At 39.3% G+C, this 26,051-nt stretch overlaps 1 protein-coding gene across 1 annotated transcript in view; it reads left to right on the top strand.

Annotated features, from left to right (window-relative positions):
* Nucleotides 1-26,051, top strand: part of LOC126248771 (uncharacterized) — a 573,063-nt gene that overhangs the window by 530,261 nt on the left and 16,751 nt on the right. The window contains exons 6-7 of the mRNA XM_049950133.1: nucleotides 9,650-9,803; nucleotides 13,756-13,856. Coding sequence (XP_049806090.1) covers nucleotides 9,650-9,803; nucleotides 13,756-13,856 — 255 coding nt within the window. The remainder of the gene's footprint in view (nucleotides 1-9,649; nucleotides 9,804-13,755; nucleotides 13,857-26,051) is intronic.

Here is a 26,051-nt window from a genome sequence, read left to right as displayed (position 1 = left end):
TGGGGCTCATCATTAGTTAACTCAGCCTATAAGATTTTATCTTGTTTATTGCTAAACTGCAGAAAATACAACCAGAGATTATCAAAATGGCTTTCACAGAAGTAAGTCCACTACTGACTATATATTAGTAATCAGAATAATAAACTTTTGTGTCTATATGAAACTACAGTCATCTGGCCTCAACTGTGGGTTCTTTAATTGCTCTGGGAGAAGGCTCATCACACTAGAATACATGAAATAGTGCTTCACTTTATTATATAAATGAATGAAAAATTTACTTAAGTTTGACAGACTCCTTTGCTGTGGGATTGCTTGATAAGTTACAATTGTAGTTGACTATTAAAACATCACCTGATGCACACATTAAGAAACTGTTCTCATGCAGTACAATGTTCCACCTTTAAATGAACAAGTCTATCAGAAACATTAACTATCAAATTGCTCCTATAATATGATACTGAGTCCTTCAGATGAGGTCATGAACTGGGGTAGAGCTCTTGCTAGCTCTTAAACACTATATTGATCTCAGCATGAGGGCACTGCTATGGCGAGAGGAGAGGTGTGATCTTCAGGAGCATCATCCATATGTCATTGTGGATTGCAGCAAGCCCTCGATAATGTCTGTAGTATCATTTCATATTTCCAGCTGTGGTGGCGCAATGCTGTCTCTGTACAGTTCCATGTGAATGAGAAAGTATGGGACACTAAATACAAACTACATTACTTGTTCATCATTTTCATGAAAGCTTATGACTCCATTTGTAGGTAAAGCCCTTGGAATATAATTATGGAATTTATATTTCCATTTAAACTTACAACTATTTGCAAAACGTGCATAGATAGTAATATAAGCAGGGTTTTTCTGAAAGGAATAAAATCTGAGTATTTTAAAAATAAATCAAGACAGACAAGGAGACACTCCGTCCCCTCTTCTCTTTAATGAAGCCTTGGAGAGAGCTGTCAGTAAACTCAGACAAGTACCCACTGGTATCCTGCCAAGAAATAAAGTGTTAGCATCTGGAGATGACATAGTGCTCATCAGAAAAAGTATAACTGTGACTGGACAGTTATTTGTGGTGCTCACATAAGAAGCCTCCAAACTTGGCCTAAAAGTAAATGACCAAGAAACAAATTACATTACAGTTCAAAGATGCAGAGATGATTTAACAACCAATTGCATCTAATAATTGGAAAACATAAATTCGAATGTGTTGAACAAATTTCTTGGTGCAATGGTAGATAAACAAAATCACAGACAAGTAGAAGTGAAAATAAACTGCAAAATGCTAACAGAGCCCACTACACCATATAAAAACTTGTAGGGTCTAAACTACTCACACTAAAATGAAACTATATAGCACAATCATTAGACTAATCCTAACTTATGAACTAGAAGCGTGGAGTTAACTAAAATGGAGGAATAACAGTTGTAAGTTTTTGAAAACAAAGTTTATAGGAAAATTTTTGATCCACACTATGACAAAGAATTCGAAAGCTGGAAGAGAAGACACAACACAAAAATCAACATACTATCACAACAAGCAACAATAATGAGCATAATAAACTACAGAATACTTTAGTAAGTGGCCATTTGAGGAGGCTGATAGAGGACGTAGTAGTTGTAAGACTACTCAAGAAGAAGTAATTTGGTAAAAGACCAAGGGGAGACCCAGAATTAGATGACTAAATGAAATTAAAACAATATGCAACAGGATGAGCATAAATAATTGGCAAGAACTATCTCAGGATGGAGGCAACACCTGAGACTGGCACAGGATCTATAGGTCCCTTAGCAACCAAGGAGAAGAAGAATAAGAAGAAGACAAGTATTTATTTGTAATATGTACATTCATTTTGAAACATATTGTTCAGCTCATCTCTTAAATCATTTCTTGCTACAAGATATGCAACCTCTACATACGTTATTGCATTGTCACTAACTACTCAAGACTTATCATTTTCATATGCTCTCTTTATATACAAGCATTACTTTACTTTTAGTGTTGACAGTTAGGAAATATTCCTTAACTCATGGTTGATTTTACTCCAGCAGTAGTCTCATCAAATAATGAGATAATAGATATACTATCTATTATCTCATTATTTTTGCTTTTTAGAATATGTGTTATTTTTGCAATCTCTGTTACAATTGTAGGGAACAATAAATTACATTCTGTTGCACTTATTTAAACTTCTTATTTTTGCATTACTGTGATTAATGACTTTATCTGCTACATTGACATAAAGGTAATTAATGCTCTTTTTTTTAATACCTGTTTAAAATGGCTGGTTTCATTTCCCTTCTCGGTGTAAGCACCTTACCTGAGACTTTCTCTCTCTCTTTCTCATTTGTAATATTACAAGCATTTGATCAAAGTGGTCTGCTATAAATATTCTCACCAACTGTCCTTTGTGACTATTTCTGGAAAACGTTCACTATTATATTGTCTTTCAGTGTATCTGATATTTTATTCTGTCTTGTAGGGATGCTTACTCCAAACTTTGATCATAAGTGTTGATGAAACTTCTAAATTCCTTGTGTGGGAGCTGTTTTTTTGTGAATTAATATCTCAATCCAGTATCACAGAGAGGATTCTCTGATAGCTGTAATTAATATCATAGCCAATTCTTCTAAACTATTTATTTTCAAGCTAGCTGATTAATAATTTCTTCTCAGGTAATGTACCTGTATTGTTTCCTACTATCTCTTTCAATTTTTGTGTACACCTTTATGAAAGAAGGATGTTTCCAAATACACTAAAATGTAGTAAACCTCACATTTTCAGATAGAATTCAAATTCATCTTTCTGATCATTGGTCTTTTGTCAAATAGCATTAAAAGTCTGACAGATGGCCAACAAATATTTAAAAACAAATTAAAAGAAATTTTGAATGACAGCTCCTTCTACCCAATAAATGAATTTTTAGATATGAAGTAGTAACTGTAAAAAACGAAATCTCTAATGAAAACTTATGTTAAACTGACACACTCCACATCATTACAAAATGTTGTATTCATGATCTATGGAACAAGTATTAATGTAATGTAATGAATATTTCATGAAATTAAGGTCACTTTACGGTTACATAACAGTTCTTCTTCTCAAGTACATTTTATTTTTTAAATATTCAGACACAGTAAGCAAAAGACATATTTCTTAATATTCAGTGAGACACAATGAAAACAAAGAGATATCTTCTTTAGTATCTTGGCAAAATCAAACAATGGAAAATCCAGGTTGGAATAATAACAGTATTATGAAAAGGACAGATTGCTACTCACCTTGCAAATGGTTCAAATGGCTCTGAGCACTATTGGACTTAACAGCTGAGGTCATCAGTCCCCTGTAATGTAGAACTATGAAAACCTAACTAACCTAAGGACATCACACACATCCATGCCTCAGGCAGGACTCGAACCTGCGATTGTAACAGTCGCGTGGTTTCAGACTGAAGCGCCTAGAACCGCTCGACCACACAGGCCAGCCTCACCTTACAGAGAGGATGTTGAGTCACTGACAGGTACAACAGAAAGACTGCTAGACAGATAAGCTTTCAGCCAAAAGACCTTCTCCTGAAGTAGTCAACCTACACACACACATTCTTGCAAATGCAACTCGCACACGTATGATTATTGATGCTGACCTGGTCTCAGCAGCCAGACACAGTGGTCAGGCATGCACGTGTGTGCATGTGTGTGTGTGTGTGTGTGAACTGTGTATATGTTGTCTAATTTGGAACAAGAGCTTTTGGCAAAAAGCTTATTTGCCTAGCAGTCTTTCGTTGTGCCTGTCCGAGACTCGACATCTCCATTATATAGTCAGTAGCAATATATCCTTTTCATAATATTGTCATTACTTAGTATTTAGCAAGACATTGTTTATTTGCATGATGTTTTATTTTACATGAAATAATATTATCCTTCACAGGTGCCTTCATGATTGAGAGCAAATACTTTTTAGGCAGAGTTTCAGCTTCAGTGTTGGAAGCATTTGAAACAGCATTGAGAAATACATTTGCTGACCTGAGTCCTGCATTTAGTGAACTCCTCCCATACAGAGGTGTCCTGTGGCTATTAAATTTGAGCCACTTCTCTTTTGTTCTTGTGTTACACTGATGTACAGTAGCATTTATTATTGGCTGCAATATTTTGGCCAACAAAAATGTTTGTTTTGTTCTTTAAAAAATTGTTTTTTCTGTGTTTGTTCAGCAAATTCATGATTCTGTTGTTCAACATCTTTTCTGTTATGTAAGAGGAGAGAGACAGAACAGATATTGCCATAAAATTGGTTACTGTCTGTCTGTAACTTTGCCTGGCCGGCTGGTGTGGCCGTGTGGTTCTAAGCACTTCAGTCTGGAACCGCGTGACCGCTACGGTCGCAGGTTCAAGTCCTGCCTCGGGCATGGATGTGTGTGATGTCCTTAGGTTAGTTAGGTTTAAGTAGTTCTAAGTTCTAGGGGACTGATGGCCACAGATGTTAAGTTCCATAGTGCTCAGAGCCATTTGAACCATTTGTAACTTTGCCTGAGCTATTTGCAGTCTTTCTGGTAATGTACATCTTACAAATTTATTGTTGACTGCTGCAGTTCACTCTGAAAGTGACAAATAATTTTCACACCTTCTAATGTAATTAGTACAAGTTTTAGGGAATCACATATAGCTGTTTCAGTTGATCTGCTTTTTCTAGAGCCATTTTGTTTGTTGAAAAATCTTCCTGTTTTGTTCAGGAAGGCAGAATGTCTTTCATACATTACTCATTCTATCATTTTTGAGAAACAAAATAACACTGATAGTGACCTGTAGTTTTTTACATTGTAAGGATCATCATTGTTATATGATGGTTTTATAATTGGCAGTTTAAGTTCCCTAGTGAAAATACCAGTCCTGAAAGAAGCATTAAGTATATTTGCAGGCAGAAAAGCAATATAGTTGCTGCATTTAATTACTTTATCAGGAATGCCATCAGTGCCATAGGACAGTTTATTTTTTAGTTTGCCAATTTTATTCTCCACTTCTTCTACTATTACAGAATACAAAAACATAGCTTTAGAAGTTTTAGAGTTGTTATGATAAATCTTTGAATGATTTTAGGTTTTTATAAGGTTTTGTACTACACTTATATAATGACAGTTTAAGATACTGGTAATTTGTGAAGGAGCATTTGTAGTTTTCTCCTCACTGTTAATAACAGTGTCGTTGTTTGTTACTTTACTTCTGCCTCAGTTTCCATTGATCACTTTCCAAACAGATTTTATTTTTTGTTACCCTCATTTTTAATGATACATGAATCAAGTTTTTTGCTGCAGTAATGACATTTTTGTACAATTTCCTGTAATAGTTAACATACTGTTTCAGAGCTGGATTTAATCTTGCTGGTTTACTTAACTTTCTAAGTCACTATTCAGATTTTCTTACCCCTTGTGTTATCCACATGTTAGAACTACTTTTTTACTTTCATTTACTTAAGAAGGAATGGACTTCATAGCTTTGTTTGTAATGATTTAAAAATGACTCAAACTTCAAATCTATATTGTCATGTTAATCCAAACTCCAGTTTTTTTAGGAATAAAAAATCCTAAATCCTCATTAATAGTCCTCATTAATACATCTCATGCCAATGTATTTCTCACTTATCCTAGAATTTCTACTGTGTACATTATTTACACTAATTTTTATTGCTGTGTGTCCTGAGAATCCAGTGGCAGTCACTTTTACTTCATGATCCGGTATTTACAGCTCAAAAAATATTTGATCAATTATAGTTTCAGAGCTCTTTCTATGTCTGTTGCCTTGATAGACAGTTGGTGCTAAATTATTTGAACATAGCAAACTTGGCAGCTTTGATACTTATAGAAAGCTAATTTTAAAGCTGAGATTGAAATCTCTGAGTACAGCACTGCTTTCTGTAAAATGTTGTAATTAACTAAAAACTCTTTCGACACTGTCCATAAATTCCACCTGATGGTGGATGGTTTTTGCAGACAATAGTTGTTTTCAGTTCTATAAGTTTGCACACACAATACTTGAACAATTTCTCAATCTTTTTTTTTTTTCTTAATGATCTTAATATCTTTATGTTCAGTTTCTGGCCTGACATATATGCATGTTCCTCCACCTTCAAAAGTTTCTCTAAAAATGCTTCTGACAATTTCAAATCCTGTTATGCTGCCAGTACAAGCTTGGCTTTCCTTTAGTCAGTGTCCACTAATACATAAGGCTGAAATACCCTTTAGTTGATCAAACTAATTTGCAGTCTTACTAAATGTTGTTGTTGTGCTCTTCAGTCCAAAGACTGGTTTGATGCAGCTCTCCATGCTACTCAATCCTGTGCAAGCTTATTCATCTCTGAGTAACTACTGCAACCTGCATCCTTCTGAATCTGCTTAAAGTATTCATCTCTTGGTCTCTCTCTATGATTTTTACCCTCCACACTTCCCTCCGGTACTAAATTGCAGATCTTTTGATGGCTCAGAATGTGTCATACCAACGGATCCCTTCTTCTAGTCAAGTTGTGCCACAAATTCCTCTTCTCCCCAGTTCTATTCAGTACCTTCTCATTAGGTACATGATCTACCCATCTAATCTTCAGCATTCTTCTGTAGCACCACATTTCAAAAGCTTCTATTCTCTTCTTGTCTAAACTGTTTATCATCCATGTTTCACATCCATACATTGCTACACTCCATACAAATACTTTCAGAAAAGGCTTCCTGACACATAAATCTATACTTGATGTTAACAAATTTCTCTTTTTCAGAAATGTTTTCCTTGCCAAAACCAGTCTACATTTTATATCCTCTCTACTTTGACCATCCTCAGTTATTTTGCTGCCCATATAGCAAAAGTCATCTACTACTTTGCCTCATTGCCTATTCTAATTCCCTCAGCATCACCTGATTTAATTTTACTACATTCCATTATCCTCATTTTGCTTTTGTTGATGTTTATCTTATATTCTCTTTTCAAAACACTGTCCTTTCCATGCACTCTTCTTCCAAGTCCTTTGCTGCCTCTCGCAGAATTACAGTGTCATCAGCAAACCTTGACATTTTTGTTTCTTCTCCCTGCATTTTAATTCCTACTCCAAATTTTTCTTTGATTTCCTTTACTGCTTGTTCAATGTACAGATGGGATAACATCAGGGATAGGCTACAACCCTACCGAGGGAGGTGGCACAGTGGGTAGACACTGGACTCGCATTCAGGAGGACGACGGTTCAATTCCGCATCCGGCCATCCTGATTTAGGTTTTCCGTGATTTCCCTAAATCGCTCCAGGCAAATGCCGGAATGGTTCCTTTCAAAGGGCACGGCCAACTTCCTTCCCTGTCCTTCCCTAATCCGATGAGACCGATGACCTTGCTGTCTGGTCTCCTTCCCCTACAACAACAACAACAACAACAACAAAGCTACAACCCTGTCTCACTCCCTTCTCAACCACTGTCTCCCTTCCCTGCCCCTCAACTCTTATAACTGCCTTTGGTTTCTGTACAAACTGTAAATAGCCTTTTGCTCCCTATATTTTACCCCTGCCATCTTCAGAATTTGAAAGAGAGTATTCCAGCCAATATTGCCAAAAGCTTCTCTAAGTCTAAAAGTGCTATAAAGATGGGTTTGGCTTTCCTTAGACTAGCTTCCTCGAGATCAGCTTCAACCAGTTTTTCCATTCATCTGTCAAGAATTTGTGTTAGTATTTTGCAACTGTGACTTATTAAACTGATAGTTTGATAATTCTCACACCTTTCAGCACTTGCTTTCTTTGGAATTGGAATTATTATATTCCACTTGAAGTCTGAGAGTATTTCGCCTGTCTCATACATCTTGCACACCAGATGGAAGAATTTGGTCATGGCTGGCTCTCCCTAGGCCATCAGTAGTTCTAACAGAATGTTGTCTACTCCTGGGGACTTGATATACCCTATGAATTTTGATGTAAAATTACTAGTGATTTGCCATCATTAGAATCTGTCACATTGCTCACCTTGTTGATTGATTACTGCCATCACCAATAATAAATCCTTGAAATGGCCTGGTAGTGACACTCTTCTTTTGCTTAAGAGGTGGTTGATTCTTACTGCTTCTATTGATACTATTGTTGATGGTACCAGTGGTGTAGGCTGTTCTGCTTCCGATGAAGGTGATGATTTCTGTGCTGCAGCAGATACATTTGAATCACATACCAGATGAAGGAGGCAAAAAGGTTCAGTATTCTTGAATCTGCCTAATGAACTGAGGAAGTCTCACGTCTTACTGCCTAATGGTCTTTCCCTTGCTGTTTAGATGTTATCCAGGGAATCTACACACAATGAATGTGGGTTCTTGAATGCTTAGCAAATCTTTTCAAACTGTCTATTGGCCTTAGTGATTTCTTCATTCACAATAGAAGTGCTTTTAAGATCATGTCTGTGGGGAATCTGAATGACAGTTACTGGCACTCTTACTGTAGAGCTCAAAAGTTCTTTCAAATTGTTAATGGCTATGGATAATTCATTCTTGTAAACATCTTTAGTGCCTCCAATCATTACTGTATATTGTAATCAACTCAAACATACATTCAGCAACAGAAGAAGTGGTAAATAATGTTCTTGAAAGCATTATTGATTTGTTTTCTGCGAATGGTCTCACTCTCAATTTCAAAAAGATACAACATATTCAGTTCTGCATATCTAGAGGTACTACCCCAATGATAAGTCTAAAACATGGTGCAGAAATGATAACTATGGTTAAAACATCAAAATTTTTAGGTGTCCCTATTTATGGAATTTAAACTGGAAAAAACAGTTATTGGAACTCCTAAAACAACTAACTTCTGCAACATCTGCACTTTGACTGATTGCAAATCTTGGCAAGAGACAAATCAGTAACTTGACATATTCAGTGTTTTTTCATTCAATAATGTCATATGGAATAATGTTCTGGGGTAGCTCAACTTTAAGAAGTAAAGTGTTCATTTCTCGGAAATGTGCTGTAAGAATAATATGTGGTGCTTACCCTTGATCATTGTGTACACATCTGATTAAGGAGTTAGGCATTTTGCCCACTGCTTAAAAGTGTATTTATTCCCTCATGAAATTTGTTGTAAATAATTCACTGCAGTTCAAAAGGAACAGTTCTATACATAATTATAATACAAGAAGAAAAAATAACATTCATTACTCCACAATAAGTTTGTCATTGGCACAAATAGGGGTGCACAAGACAACCACCAATATTTTTGAACACCTACACATGACATAAAATGTTTAATAGACAATAAAGCTAAATTTGGAGTCAAACTGGAAAAGTTTCTTCTTGACAACTCCTCCTCTTCTGTAGATGAATTTCTAATTTTGTGATGTGTAAAAGATGATGAGTAGGAATGATTAACTCATAAAACTATGGTAATATTATTTTAATGTAGATGATCAGCATGTAGCCATATTTATGTATGAATGTGTAATATTAATGTGAATGTGAATATGATTAATCATGCAAATGATCCATGGAACATGAAAATAACAAACTAACTAACTCTAATTTATTGGCACTTATATATGACCAGTTGCTTAGATGAAGTGCCAATATTAGTAAGTACCTTACCACAAATTAGTCTCTAAATATGACAAGAAAGTGTTTGTACATAAAATTTATAACTATTATTTTGTTACTAGAACTCTGGACCACAGAGCTCAGAATCTCCTGGGAGTCCTGAGGAATGTGAAGAAGTTATAGCTTGTGAGGAAGAGCCAACTTTTTACCCACCCCATCCTCCTGCATATGTCTACCCAGGCTATATGTTTGGGCCCCCTGTGTTCAGTATGAATGGTAAGCTTTTTATCATATTTTGCATTTGTACTGAAATTACAGTTCTTAAAATGTCAAAGGTCCAAACAATTTTTTAAGAAAAGTCTTCTGTATTGAAAACACATTAGTGTGTTGTATGATAATAAGTCAGATTTAAATTTGTGTACAGTAAACTTGAGATAAGAAGTTATCATTACAAGGCTATGGTGTAATGAGAGGTAATAATTAGTATCATTGTAATGCCACTCATAAATGTAAGCCATTAAGACTGACAGAAATATTTATTCTCTTTCCCTTATTCAAGGTTAAGAAGAACATTCTATAACAATTATCTCACGGCTAGACTTCAGGTGTTCCACCATAAATAAATATGCACAGAAATATTTTCTGAATTTATTAGTGCTAGTTTCAGCAATACACTCCTTCTAGTGTAATGTTCAGCCAGTGGGAAGGAGGAGGAAAACACAACTACTAGGGAAGGAAAGGGCCAACATTACCAACAAAACATTGCAGTAGGTCATGTAAAAGATTCAGAAATACATAACAACAACTCGAAAGAGTATAAGTTATATTTCCTACATCATTAAATTTTATTACTTTGAGAAATAAAATCACATGACAACATAGAAAACAATGAAACCTAACAAAAACTGTAAAAATACCAATAATTGAAGTTAACTTGTGTCACTTTCATAGGCATACAAGTGATTGATACCTAAATTTGCAAGCAAGATTATAATGGTAAGTTTCCCCATGCCCACAGCATCTTCATGACAATGAGTCATTACAGAAAAGCACAGAGCACTGTACCAAAGTCATATGAAACCACAAGCCACAGGTGAAAAAGGAGGCAGTGTTATCTTCTTTGCATGTTACACACTACTAATAGTGTCTAGTTTTTATTAATTTATGTTTTTAGTGCCTATCACAAAAAATTCTTCAAGGGTGTGGAAACAAGTCAGATTATATGGTCACTATTCTTAAATTAATCTCTAACTGGCTATCAAAAAAGAAAAAAAGAAATTATTTTTCTATATTTCATCTGTACTTACATGTTGACATTACTTTTTCATGTAGTCACTACCTGAATTCAAACTTTTGTCATACCATGAGACCAGGTGCTTCATTACTTCATCAAAGAGTTATGCCAGCTAGTGCTTTAGCCAGTTATTGACAGCATCCTTGAGTTTATTATTAGTTTAATGAAGAGATGAAAGTTGGTTGGTGATAAGTCTGGACTATAGCAAGGATGCTGAAAAATCTCCCACCTGTCACGTCACAGTTTTTCCTTTGATTAGTTTGCAGTATTTGGTCAGGTATCATTGTGAAGCAGAATGGTTCCTCCATTAATCATCCGATCCTGTTTGTTTTTGGCTGACCTTCAGAATTTGAGTCTCACAATAAACCTCTGCATGATAATTCTTTCACTTTTGTGAATATCAGTAATACATTTTGTTGCCCACCTGGTTAGCCATGCTGTCTAATGCACTGCTTTCTGGGCGGGAAGCCATGCCAGTTCCCGGCACGAATATGCCCTGTGACTTAGTGTCTAGGTCCGGTGTGCCAGCTAGTTTGTGGATGGTTTTTAAGGTGGTTTTCCTTCTGCCTCGGCACATGCAGGCTGGTTCCCCTTATTCTGCCTCAGTTATACTATGTCAGCGATTGCTGCACAAACACTTTCTCCATGGAAGCATACACCATAATTACTCTGCCACGCAAACATTTGGGTTACACTCATCGGGTGTGAGACATTCCCGGGGAGGTCCGTGGGGGCTGAACTGCACAATAACCCTGAGTTCAGTGTGGGGCAATGGTGGGGTGAGTGGACTGCTGTGCCTGTTGTGGGGTTATGAACCACTGAGGGCTATGGTGGGGCTGAAGCCTCTTCATCATTTCTAGGTCCCCAGTTCCATACAATACAATTCATTTTGGTATACACTTTGTGCAGCACTTATGGTTAGCTAACATCTCAGAGACAATGTTATTAGGGTTGTGCTCCAAATCTGAGGAACACCATCAGAAAATTCAGGAAATACATCACAACATTTAATACGCACAATTTTGGCAACATGTTGCATGAGTTCGTCAGTCATAACTGATTGTCTTTCTTGATGACTTTTATCATGCACATCTGTGCAACAAACCTTAAATTTTCTGCTCCATTTCTTCACAGCATCATCACTGACAATCTCATCCTTATCCCTACACACAACACAGTCAATGATGAATATTGGTGGCCCTGACTCCTGCTTGTAGCAAGCAAATGACAGAACATATCTCACAACTAGTGGGAGACACAATAACACTCTTCTTTTCAGTCTGATTGCTACTTACACATTGGAGAATGCAACAGAGAGCTGACTAACACAATGTGACCTTCAAAGTCTCCCTTTCCAACCCCATAACCACCCTGAAACTAGAGTCATTTGTTTATTTTAAATAGCCAATCAGAAGTTAATTTATGAATAGCTCTCATAAATTAATAAAAGAGAAGCAGTTATCAAAATCTTAATCTGTACATGACATGCTCCCACATCAGTACTGTTTACTACTTGTGCTTACATGAGTTGAGTTTCACAAAACAAAATTAGTAGGAAAAATGCTGCTTTGCAGGGAGAAAGGCTGCTGCTTCTACATTTATGATAAATAGCTTCTATTTGTTGTTTCTGTTTGTTAAATACTTACATTAATGCAGTAACACTCATTAAATAATTAAATCTGTCTTGTGGTAACAAAAGAAAAAATTACAAGACTGTGCACCTAGTTCACTTCTTTCCCTGCAGCTGATTGAAATTTACAGATTGAAATATAATGATGTAATACTCGAATATGAACAGAAATATGGAAAAGTGATCCACAAATAAGGTACACATGATTGGCTTCCTTACTCATGAAATACCAACTAAAGACTGTAATATTTTACAGTCATACACATGTTGTGACCTTAATGCTCTGCTGTTTATGGAATTGTTTGTATCAGGCACATACATTTTCATTTATGATAGCTCCTTATGGAGAGAATGAGATCTTCACTCTGCAACAGAGTGTGCACTGATATGAAACTTCCTGGCAGATTAAAACTGTGTGCCGGACCGAGACTCGAACTCGAGACATTTGCCTTTCATGGGCAAGTGCTCTACCAATTGAGCTATCCAAGCACAACTCACGCCCCATCCTCACAGCTTTACTTCTACCAGTATCTCATCTCCTACCTTCCAAACTTTACAGAAGCTTTCCGGCAAACCCTGCAGAACTAGCACTCCTGAAACAAAAGATATTGCGGAGACATGGCTTAGCCACAGCCTGGGGGACGTTTCCAGAATGAGATTTTCACTTTGCAGTGGAGTGTGCACTGATATGAAACTTCCTGGCATATTAAAACTGTGTGCCAGACCGAGACTCGAACTCGGGACTTTTGCCTTTCGCTGTCAAGTGCTCTACTAACTGAGCTACCGAAGCACGACTCATGCCCCGTCCTTTCTTTCAGGAGTGCTAGTTCTGCAGGGTTTGCAGGAGAGCTTCTGTAAAGCTTACAAGGTACAAGACAAGATACTGGCAGAAGTAAAGCTGTGAGGATGGGGTGTGAGCTGTGCTTGGGTAGCTCAGTTGGTAGGGCACTTGCCCGCGAAAGGCAAAGGTCCCGAGTTCGAGTCTTGGTCCAGCACACAGTTTTAATCTGCCAGGAAGTTTCATATCCTTATGGAATTTTCTATTTATTTTTTTTATTAGATATGTTACTTATTAAATTGAAGAAGTTTTATGTACTGCTGCTTATTACTGTTTACCACTATTGTTGCACCATGTACAGTTTTGTTATTTTTCTGATGCAGCTTCATTTGAACTAATCATATTTCATCCTTTTCATTACCTTTTGTGTACCACTGACTACAGGTTTCAACAGAAATTAAATCCTTATTACTGTTTGTCAGTTAAAGATGTACAAATGAAGGAGGGTTATGTAAAATTGTTTCAGGTCTCACAATTCAAGGAGGTCCTCCACAGCCTCCACCCACAGAAGTAATTTCTGTGAAGCATCACAAAAAAAAGCGCCGAAGGAGAAGACATCAAGGAACTGTAAGAAATATTTTAAATCATTACAGTGGAAGTCCCTTGCATTTTAGCTTAAAGTGGCATTGAATTATAGGAGCACTCATACTACAAAAATAACATGTCCTCAGATACTATTCAGCAAACATTGACTTTACTAGCACAACCAATACAGAAGCACATGTAAATCATCAGCAGTTGCCAACCATAAACAAAATCAAAGAAGGGGTTTTATACAGATGCACTGCAAAGAGTGCACTGTCTCAATTACTGATTGTGTCACTCTCACACAACCCCCATCCTAAAGTGCAGAGCAACAGAGATATCAGCGTACTTGAATTTGACCTTGTGATCTGCACATGTGTGGATAGCCAGTCAAGGTAGACAATGCCTACAGTCCTATGGCACAGCTGACCAGAGATGCTGGGCTCACAGTTCCTGTCACAGGAGCACTTGAGGTCATTGGGGAAGTGTTGGAAGATGTCAAAAGCACCCAAGCAGATTTATCCACTTGATGGAAACACTGGTTCATTTTTCCTGGAGAAGAATCCATTCCGTGTGTGTCACATTGTTAAATGGGGTACAGGCCATCATATGGAGGCTGTAGATTGCCCACGAGGAGCATGAAATATGAACAATTTTTGACAGATTTGTGTCTAAAAACTGAGTGAATGCGATGCTGGAACAATGGATTAGTATGAAGCTTTGCAGTGTGTTTACAGAGCTGTTGCATATGGTTGGAGCGGGTGCTAGAAATTCTGCTGGGATGTGTAGTGGTTCTCTGCTGACAAGTAACCAATGTCAGTCTTCAGTACAGTACATGGACCTACCAGCACCAGTAGCAATGTGTGCTTCCAGAAATCTTGTTGGCAGATTAGTGTGACTTTAAGGTCTGGTGCCACCTTTGCACCACACTATTACTTGCCAGCTGGTAGATTGTGGTTCAATGGTGCTGAATGCCACATGACTTCAACAGTTCCTGGAAAAGTGATGATTCATATTGATGCTCCTGGCCAGCGGTAATGGAAAAGGGCCACCTGAACTATGCCACTCAAGTTCCAGTAAATGCCCATGTCATTGTCTCCATGGAAATATTATTGATTGGGATGGCCTCTGCAGACTGAGTGTAATGGTCCAGTGCCATAAATAAGTGCCTATAACCCTCATAATGGGAAGGGGCCTGACCAAATCAATGTGGAAACACCTGAATCACTCTGTTGATGTTGGGAATTGGCCTACTGGAGCCTCTAGTGGTGTCCCACTTTGCTGCATTGGCACTGGGTACGAGTGCATGCCCAAGCCTGTGAGCCTTTCTTGATTGAAGGCCACACACAAAACAGTCCATCACCAGTTTCACTGTGGAGTTTGTTCTAGAATATTCCAGGTTGTGGATGCAATGGAAACTTGGGTGTAATGTACAGTCACAGTCCAGTAGTAGAGGCATCACACTATATTTTATCTGTGCTGCATGATGCTTCCAGTAGTTGTAAACACAAGCTGGATGAGTCAGTTAACATTCTCTGCAGCTGTGAGTCAGAAATCTGGGCACTGGCAGTTTCTATACATTTCAACGTGTGGTTCAGTCCACTAATGTGTGAGAAATAGTCTGCCACGATATTGTCAGCTCTGTGGATGCCGTGCATGACCATAATAAACTGGCATATGTACTGAATATGGTGAGGAGCACTTGGCCTCTATAAAGGGGTGGAAATGTTTGATGCTCTCATAGATTGTGAGGAGTTCCCTGGTTAAGCATTCCATCAAATTTGAGTGAACTGTACTCTCTGTGAGAAAAAAACTCAATGGCTACGAATGTCTGTTCACTTTTTGATGGAGTGCTGTGCTGATCATGCACTGGCTGGCATCCAATGTTATGGCCAAATGTGCTTTAGGGTGGGATGTGCAAGGGCCACCACATCAGCTGGGCAGTTTTGCAGTTCCTGAAGGCAGAATTTATGTTGTTGTCCACAGAAGGGGCATTTGCCACTTCTGTAATCTCCAGTTAATGTGTTGGTTAGAGGTGTCCAAATGGCAGCAGTTCAGGGAAGATGGCAATGATAAAAGTTTACCATTCTGAGAAACCTCCTGAGTTCTTTGTAGTTCTGAAGTTGAGAGAAAGAACATAACATCTCTAACTTCTCCAGTAAAGGGGAGATGCCTTGGACCAACACTCTGTAGCCAAGGAAAGTTACCACTGGTTCACTGAGCATGCAGTTTCCTTCATTCAGCATGCCTCCATGGGTACTTAGCCTGCTTTGCACTTCATTCAGATGTTTGTCACTGTCTTTGGCATTTTCTGATAATACCAAAACGTCATCAAGATAAGCAAATCAGTGTGCTGGCCTACACCAGCCAGAAAACACTGCCAAGTCTGGGCAGCATTTTTAAACCCAAACAGCCTTATCAAAAATTCAAATAGCCCAAGTGGGTTAATAAATGCAGTCTTTGATATGTCTGGCTTTGCCATAGATACCTGATTGTAACTTTTATGACAATCTGACTCACTGAAAACTTTTCTGCTGATCAGTGAATTTGTGAAATCCTGGCATGGGGTATCTGTCTGGAATGGTTCTGGCATTCAATGCCTGATAGTTGCCACATGGATGCCATGAGCCTTTTTTTTATGCATGAGGTGTAGAGTAGAGGACAATAGGTTTCAGATGGGTGCATGACACCTTTTTGTAATATCTTGTAGAAGACAGCCTTGGTCTCATGTAGATGATCAGGCACTATTTTGTGATCACATGAAGAAACTGGCAGATTTGCCATATGTGGTGTACCATTTTGTGTCTTACCACACCCCTATCTGTCATAGATCATAGTGGCTTGGAGGCTATAGCAGAGGGTGAAGAAATAACTCCTCTTTGTTCTGCTGTGATCCATTCTGTCAAGTTTTGAGCAGCCTGAAGGTTGGACACAATTTCAACAATAGTAGCTTCCACAACTTTGTTCTGTCAATATAATTCATTTGTTTCACAACTTGCTTCAGTCTTCTCCTCCAAGTTAAGGATAACTGATTCCAGGTTCTTGTGATACTGCTCCCACCATATTCTGTCATCTGCAGGATAGGCTTGTGAGGTTGTCCTTCCTGTTCTCGATGCAGGATGTCAATTGTTCTTTGATTCTGGGAATAATCAGTCCATTGGCAGTATGAACAAGGCAGGCATTGTGCAGTGCAAGTCCACAATCAAAACGTTTTTCATAAGGATATTGGCACTTAGAATGGGTTGGTCAGTGTTGGCAAGCACAAAGGTAGAGAAACAAAATTAGATTTATATATTAATACCTTCAGCTGCTTACAGGCATTGATATATATCAATGGGGACAATGCAGGAAGTTTTGGGGAGTGAGTACCAGGTCACCAGCATTGTGAAGCCTAATGCAGGATTGGCTCAGGTGACTTTTAACATAGGGGGGTTATGTAGGGATTTTACTAAAGAGGATCAGGTAGTGATTGTGGGTGGGGCTGGTAATAGTATTGATAGGGATGGGGAGTATGACATAGATGGTGACCTGGAAAAGATAGCCACTCAGACTGGCAACACGAATGTGCATTTCGTGGAACTGTTTCAGCGTCACGATCGGCCTCATCTTAATACAGCCGTCAGGCGTAATAACATGAGACTTGGGGGTGCGCTGATGACAGAAGGCATGAGTCACATTTCAGTGGTGTTGGTGGAGTCTATCAGCAGGACGGGTTTCACTAGACATGGCCTGCACCTCAACAGGTATGGGAAGGGGAGGTTGGCAAAACTTATAGGTGACAGCATAGGTGGGGGTGGTGGGATCACTCATGGGAAAATTCCGGTAGTTGTGGGTGTTAGAGCTGTACCTTTTTTAGATTGAAGTCAGCTGATAGGTATTCCTGCTTAAGGGAAGTCTCTCTAACAAAGAAACCACTTTCTACAAAGCTTGGGTATCCGATTAATGAGGGAATTAGTATATTTCATCAAAATATACAAGGTATTAGAGATAAAGTTAGTGAACTGCTTATAGATGTTGACTCTGAAATTATTGGTATATCTGAACACTTCTTAAATAAGGAGATAATTCAGAGGCTTCCTTTACCAGGATACAGGTTGGCTGGCAGCTTTTCTAGGAGCTCTTTGCGGTGTGGGGGAGTAGCCATGTATGTGAAAAACGGTATCCCATTTGAGTCAATTGATGTTTCAAAGTACTGCACTGTAAAGGTGTTTGAATGTTGTGCAGGTGTGGTTAAATTTAGTGGAGCTAAACTTCTTACTGTTGTTATTTATAGATCCCCAGACTCCGATTTCACAACATTTTTGCTAAAGCTAGAGGAGGTTCTTGGTTCACTTTATAGGAAATACAAAAAGTTAGTTATATGTGGTGACTTCAATATTAATTGTATAAGTGATTGTGCAAGGAAAAGGATGCTGGTAGACCTCCTTAATTCCTTTAATCTTATGCGAACCGTATTCTTTCCAACGAGAGTGCAAGGGAACAGTAGAACAACCATAGACAATATTTTTGTTCATTCGTCATTATTAGAAGGGCATTCTGTTAGCAAAAAGGTGAATGCCCTTTCAGATCATGATGCACAAATTTTAAGTCTAAAAGATTTTTGTGCTGCAACACATGTTAAATATAGTTACCAACTTTTTAGGAAAGCTGATCCAGTTGCTGTACAGACTTTTGTAAACTTTATCAAGGAACAAGAGTGGCAAGATGTTTATAGTGCTGATACAGTAGACGATAAATATAATGCTTTCCTCAAGACTTTTCTCGTGCTCTTTGAAAGTTGCTTTCAGTTAGAACGTTCAAAACAGGGTACTAGCACGAACAGGCAGCCTGGGTGGCTGACTAATGGGATAAGAATATCTTGTAGAACAAAGTGGCAATTATATCAAAACGTTAGAAACAGTCAAAATCTAAATGCAGCAGCCCATTACAAACAGTATTGTAAGGTGCTTAAAAAAGTTATTAGGAAGGCAAAAAGTATGTGGTATGCAGATAGAATAGCTAAGTCTCAGGATAAAATTAAAACCATATGGTCAGTCATAAAGGAAGTGGCTGGTCTGCAGAGACAGGTCGAGAATATAGAATCAGTGCGTAGTGGGGATGTCCGTGTTACTGATAAGTCGCATATATGTACAGTACTTAATAATCACTTTCTGAATATAGCAGGTGAACTAAATAGAAACCTAGTCCCAACAGGGAATCGTATAGCGCTCTTAGAAAAAAGTGTTCCGAGACTGTTACCTGAAATGCTCCTCCATGATACTGACAAGAGGGAGATTGAGTTAATAATTAAATCACTAAAGACCAAGAACTCTCATGGATATGACGGGGTATCTAGCAGAATACTGAAGTATTGTTCCACGTATGTTAGCTCAGTACTTAGCCATATCTGTAACTTTTCCTTTAGGAGTGGTCGGTTTCCTGACCAATTAAAGTACTCGGTAGTGAAGCCACTTTATAAAAAGGGAGACAGGGATAATGTTGATAATTGTAGACCTATTTCTATGCCATTGGTGTTTGCTAAAGTTATCGATAGGGTTGTATATACAAGGTTACTGCAGCATTTAAATTCACATAATTTGCTGTCAAATGTACAGTTTGGTTTTAGAAATGGCTTAACAACTGAAAATGCTATAGTCTCTTTTCTCTGTGAGGTTTTGGACGGATTAAATAAAAGGTTGCGAACGTTAGGTGTTTTCTTTGATTTAACGAAGGCTTTTGACTGTGTTGACCACAAAATATTACTGCAGAAATTGGAACATTATGGAGTAAGGGGAGTAGCTTACAATTGGTTCGCCTCCTACTTTAAGAAAAGAAAGCAGAAGGTAATCCTCCGCAATATTGAGAGTGGTAATGATGTTCAGTCCCAATGGGGCACTGTTAAATGGGGCGTTCCCCAGGGGTCGGTGCTGGGGCCACTGCTGTTTCTTGTTTATATAAATGATATGCCTTCTAGTATTACAGGTGATTCAAAAATATTTCTGTTTGCTGATGACACCACCTTGGTAGTGAAGGATCTTGTGTGTAATATTGAAACATTATCAAATAATGTAGTTCATGATATAAGTTCGTGGCTTGTGGAAAATAATTTGATGCTAAAGCACAGAAGACTCAGTTTTTACGGTTTCTAACTCACAATTCAACAAGAACTGACATTTTAATCAGACAGAATGGGCATGTTATAAGCGAGACGGAACAGTTCAAGTTCCTAGGCATACGGATAGATAGTAAGCTGTTGTGGAAAGCCCATGTTCAGGATCTTGTTCAGAAACTAAATGCCGCTTTATTTACCATTAGAACAGTATCTGAAATAAGTGACATTTCAACACGAAAAGTAGTATACTTCGCATATTTTCATACGCTTATGTCATATGGTATTATTTTTTGGGGTAATTCTTCTGATTCAAAAAGGGTATTTTTGGCTCAAAAACGGGCTGTTCGAGCTATGTATGGTGTAAGTTCAAAAACCTCTTGTCGACCCCTATTCAATAGTCTGGGAATTTTGACATTGCCCTCACAGTATGTATTTTCTTTAATGTCGTTTGTTGTTAGCAATATTAGCTTATTCCCAAGAGTTAGCAGCTTTCACTCAGTTAATACTAGGCAGAAATCAAATCTGCATGTGGAATGCACTTCCTTGACTCTTGTGCAGAAAGGAGTGCAGTATTCTGCTGCATCCATTTTCAATAAGCTACCACAAGAACTCAAAAATCTTAGCAGTAGCCCAAACACTTTTAAGTCTAAACTGAAGAGTTTCCTCATGGCTCACTCCTTCTATTCTGTCGAGGAGCTCCTGGAAGAGCTAAAAAATTAAGCAAATTCCAGTGTTACATTCTTGACTTTCTTTATTTAAACTAATGACTTGTCGCCTGAATATGTTTCTTATATTTCATTTCATCTGTTTCTACAATTGTGTTATAATTTCATGTATTGACTCGTTCCATGACCATGGAGACTTCTCCTAAATGTGGTCCCATGGAACAATAAATAAATAAATAAATAAATAAATAAAAATATGTGCCCCGATTGGGGCTTGAACCCAGGATCTCCTGCATATATGCCAGACGCTCTATCCATCTGAGCCACCTAGGCACAGAGGACAGTGCGACTGCAGGGAATATCTCATGCACGCCTCCCGCAAGACCCACATTCTCACCTTGTGTGTCCACACACTACATTCATAGTGTCCCTACCCAACACACTCATTACTCGTGGAAGACATTCTTACCAAGTCCCATAAGAGTTCAGGTAATATGTGTGCATCCGCACAAAAGAGGTCATGACTGGTATTGCCAGGACTACACTCATGCTCATAAATTAGGGATAATTGTAGAATGTGGTGCTACACAACATGGCACTACACAAAACTGGTGCTAATAGCATAGGTACATAGGGAACAAACACGACACAGATCTGTATGTCCACGGTATTGGTAATAAGTTCAGAAAACCATCCCAAGACGCATGTGCTACAAAACGCCACTGTTTCCTGTGCATGTACCCCAACATCAATATGGGATATGATCACCAATCACTCCTACACAGGCCACACAATTGGTTGGCATACTCTGGATCAGATGGTTGAGCAGCTGCTGGGGTATAGCCTCCCATTCTCGCACCAGTGCCTGTTGGAGCTCCTGAAGTGTCGTAGGGATTTGATGACGTGCAGCGATACGTTGACCAAGAGCATCCCAGACATGCTTTATGGGGTTTAGGTCTGGAGAACAGGCAGGCCACTCCATTCACCTGATATCTTCTGTTTCAAGGTACTCCTCTATGATAGGAGCTCGGTGGGGCCGTGCGTTATCATCCATTGGGAGGAAGGTGGCACCCACTGCACCCCTGAAAAGGTGGACATACTGGTGCAAAATGACGTCCCGATACACCTGACCTGTTACAGTTCCGCTGCCAAAGACATGCAGGGGTGTACGTGCATCAATCATAATCCCACCCCACACCAACAAACCACGACATCCATACAGGTCCCTTTCAACGACATTAAAGGGTTGGTATCTGGTTCCTGGTTCATGCTAGATGAAAACCCAGCGAGAATCACTGTTCAGACTATACCTGGACTCGTCCGTGAACATAACCTGGGACCACTGTTCCAATGACCATGTACTTTGTTCTTGACACCAGGCTTTAAGGGCTCTCCTTTGACCAGGGGTCAGTGGAATGCACATGGCAGGTCTCCGGCTGAATAAACCATGTTTGTCCAGTCATCTGTAGACTGTGTGTCTGGAGACAACTGTTCCAGTGGCTGTGGTAAGTTCCCAAGCAAGGCTACCTGCAGTACTCCATGACCATCTGCAGGCACTGATGGTGAGATATCAGTCTTCTTGTGGTGTTGTACACTGTGGACATCCCATACCGTAGCGTCTGTACACGTTTCCTGTCTGCTGGAATCATTGCCATAATCTTGAGATCACACTTTGTGGCACACGGAGGCCCCGTGCTACTACCTGCTGTGTTTGACCAGCCTCCAGTCATCCTAGTATTCTACCCCTCATAACGTCATCAATATGTGTTCTTTGAGCCATTTTCAACACACAGTCATCATCAGCACATCTGAAAACGTCTGCACACTTACTTGCTGCACCGTCCTCTGACATGCACCAACAGACCTCTGCATATGGGGACTGCTGCCAGCACCACAGTGCGACGACCACAGGTCAGTTGCACTGCATGGGCATACCTCGAGGTGATTTAAACCCACAAACTGTCCACCAGAGCATTGTTTCACCATGTAACAGCATTATCCTTAATTTAAGAGCATGAGTGTATATACTTATATGGATATTGTGTCTGAAAGTATTAATATGTAATTCTAATTTCATTCTAGACAGCTGCAGGTCATCAATGGTGTCTGTCCTTTTGGACATGTCCGAAAGAACAGACACCATATCCATATAAGTATATAGTTCTGGAAATACCAGCCATGACCTTCCTCTTCTGTGCGGATGCTCACATATTACCCAAACTCTTACGGGACTTGGTAAGAATGTCTTCCACGAGTAATGAATGTGTTGGGTAGGGACACTTCAAATGTAGTGTGTGGACATATAAGGTGAGAATGTGGATCTCGCGGCAGACATGCATGAGATAGTCACTACAGTCGCACTGTCCTGTGCGCCCTCTGTGGCTCACATTGATAGAGCATCTGCCATGTAGGCAGGATATCTCGCGTTCGAGTCCCGGTCAGGGCACACATTTTCACCTGTCCCTGTTGATACATATCAATGCCCGTCAGCAGCTGAAGGTATTAATATATAATTCTAGTTTCATTCTAGATGGCTGCAGGTCATCAATGGTGTCTATTCTTTTGGACATGTCCAAAAGAACAGACACCATATCCATATAAGTACAAAGGTAGAGAGTCCATTGTCAAACACCATTGTTTTTAGTCCATATGTTTGTGTGGCAGTGTGACTGACTGCTTTCAAGGGAGCTGTGCCAGTGTATTTGGCATCCAGAAGTCTCTAGCAGGCAATGTGCTGACATCTGACCCATTGTTGACTATAAACATCAGCCCTGTAAAGTGATCATAAATAAACAGTTTTCATGATGCTGCATGTCTGACAGTTGCTGGGGAAGTCAACTCGCATACTGTAGCATCATTTTTAGTTGTTCACAACTCGTGTCTTCCAACACCAACCTGTGGAGTTAGATGCTGCTTGTACACTTCTGGGGAAAAAAAAATTTAGTACACCCTTTTACAGGTTTCCATTTCACTTAAGATTTATTGTTGCAGTAGTACATATGGAATATGTGAAATGCTTGCATTTACAGATCAATAGCACAAGCAGTTCTCGGGCATCAGGTATTGACCCAGGCTGAAACACCCATATTAGCGCATAGTGTAGTGTTCATGGGCAGCAATGCAGGCACTGACTCTGGCATCCACTGAATCATGTAGATAGCAAATTCTGTCCTGGGATACATTATACCACACCTCCTCAACCTGTTCCTGTAATTCTATAAGAGTTAAGGACTGAAGAGTCACATGAATCACTTCTTGTCCCGTCAGCACTCACCAGGTCTATGTCATAAGGGCAAACGACCATCACTTGCATGCAGGCAGAATCTGTTTTCATTGCTGAAGGCTGTGATGTGCCATTACATCTTCCAAGTGATTCCCTGACCACACCAGTCAAGCTGTGCACATCGATGCTGTGGCATGAGTGGAAGATGAGCTAGATATGTGCATGCCCATAGTCTCACTGCTAATAACCAGTTCACAGCTGTTCATGTTGATATGTCTGGGATCACAAGCCCTCATATCTAAGCCGTGAAAGCTATATGATCTGCCATTGCTGCCCCAACAATGCTACAATCCTGGTGGGCATCTGCGCTGTGTAGATGTCAAGAACTTTGTCTATAGGTGTGAGAATGTTGCCATGACCAGTGATACCAGCATCATTGCACAACTGATGCAGCACATCCAACTTGTGTGGAAACTCTCCAAAAGGACCATCTTGCCATGCAGAAGGCCACAATTTGACCTCTTTTAAACTCACTCAGGTGGCTGTAGGAAGCGTGAGAGCATATCTGTGGCATAGTTGTCTGCTTGCTTCTCACATTTGCACCACACAAAGCCTTCTGGCTATGAGCATTCCCTATTAAAGGGGAGTCACAGATGGCGCTCTGGTAGTTATTCCACTATGCTATCTGTTGGTGGATGATGTTGAAACTATTATCAGTGGCATATGCTGTCATCAGAATAAAATCAACATTGTCTTTCCAGGTGTACTATTTTTTCCCCTTGGCAGCATAGTTGCCATGATCTGTTGTGTCTAAAATAGATCTTGAGAGTCATTTGGAGGAGAACATGTAACTTTACAGTTCATAGCTTGAAAACCAAAAAGCCTATGGAATCAGCAAAATCCTGTTGGGTTGGTTTCATGACATCCTAGTTGTGGTGGGTGGTCAGTTTGTATGGCCAAGCCATCTGCCACTGTGTTCCACAGTTCCAATATCTGAGTTGTTTAGTCAGCTTCTTCATGGCAGCATAGAGAGATCAGAGATCCTCAGTGAAGCTTGGTGGTTGATGGTCAATTGTGGTAGTGCTTCTTGGCAGCCCCATGTCAGCTGCGTCTGGCAACACTCAGTGCTCTTCATGGTTGTGGCAGCATTTGAGTCCATCAGGCCATGTGCTCTATCAGCCACTTGCAGAAACTTACATAATGGCTGACTTTCATATGCAGTTAAGGTTGAATGCACATGCAGAAGTAAATATTGCTGCTAAATGTGTAGCAGCATAACATCCAAAAGAATGCTGTAATCAATGATAGCACATAAGTGTCACCAAAAGCAACCAGTTAATGCACTGCTAGTGGTAAAGAAGCTGTGTTAGTCACTGACCTGATGGCTTCTTGCAGAGAGGAGTCAACACCGCTTTGAGGGCACTGTAGTCTTGCAGCGGGGGAGGGAAAGGACAGCAGGTATGTTAAACAATGTGTAAAATAATGTCCACCACCACCATAGAAGCACGTTGATCGAAGTTGTAGACCAACAACGTAAATTATTCAAATTCATCATATATTTGCTGTTGTATAAAAATATTCTCCACAATAACAAACCAAATATTTGGCTGTTTGAGTATGAATAGTGGTACCTGGATTTGTAATTGCCACATTGGTAGGGCAGGGGAGCTGTTGAGTGGAAAGTTTATAGCTCATGTGATTGGTACCAGCACACATGATTGAACTGGGAGTATGTTCACCTTTGATTTGATGTCACACTATCCTGCTGTCTGCTTGTGCAAAACAACAACCTATGGCAGTGGCACCGAATCTGATGGCACAACTGGCATGAGTAATCCCATGATATCACAGCTGATATCAGAATGAGGTGCATAATTCCATGGCAGCAGTGACATAGAGGGGTGTTGTAGAATGTCAGTCCATTCTTGATGTCATGGATTGCACCGTCAATAGTGCACAATGGGTTATGCATGGGTGACATGCCAATATGTAACAAAGTGACCTATGGATTAATGAACTGTAGACTACTACATCACTTTAGTTCCAGGGTCACTGCTTACGAAGGACAACATAAACAACATGTCCATGGATACTGTACACAAAAAATTGACTTTATTAGTGCAATTAATACAAAGCACATGTGAATCATCAGCGAAGACCACTGAAAATGATATCTGTTGAGAAGCCAGACAAATGTGTGGTTCCTGAAGAGGGCAGCAGCCTTCTCAGTAATTGCAGGGGAAACAGTCTCGTTGATT

Source organism: Schistocerca nitens, chromosome 3 (genome assembly GCF_023898315.1).
Source record: "Schistocerca nitens isolate TAMUIC-IGC-003100 chromosome 3, iqSchNite1.1, whole genome shotgun sequence".
NCBI lineage: Eukaryota > Metazoa > Arthropoda > Insecta > Orthoptera > Acrididae > Schistocerca > Schistocerca nitens.
The sequence above is the reverse complement of the archived record's forward strand: the minus strand, read 5'-3'. Positions and strand labels throughout refer to the sequence as shown.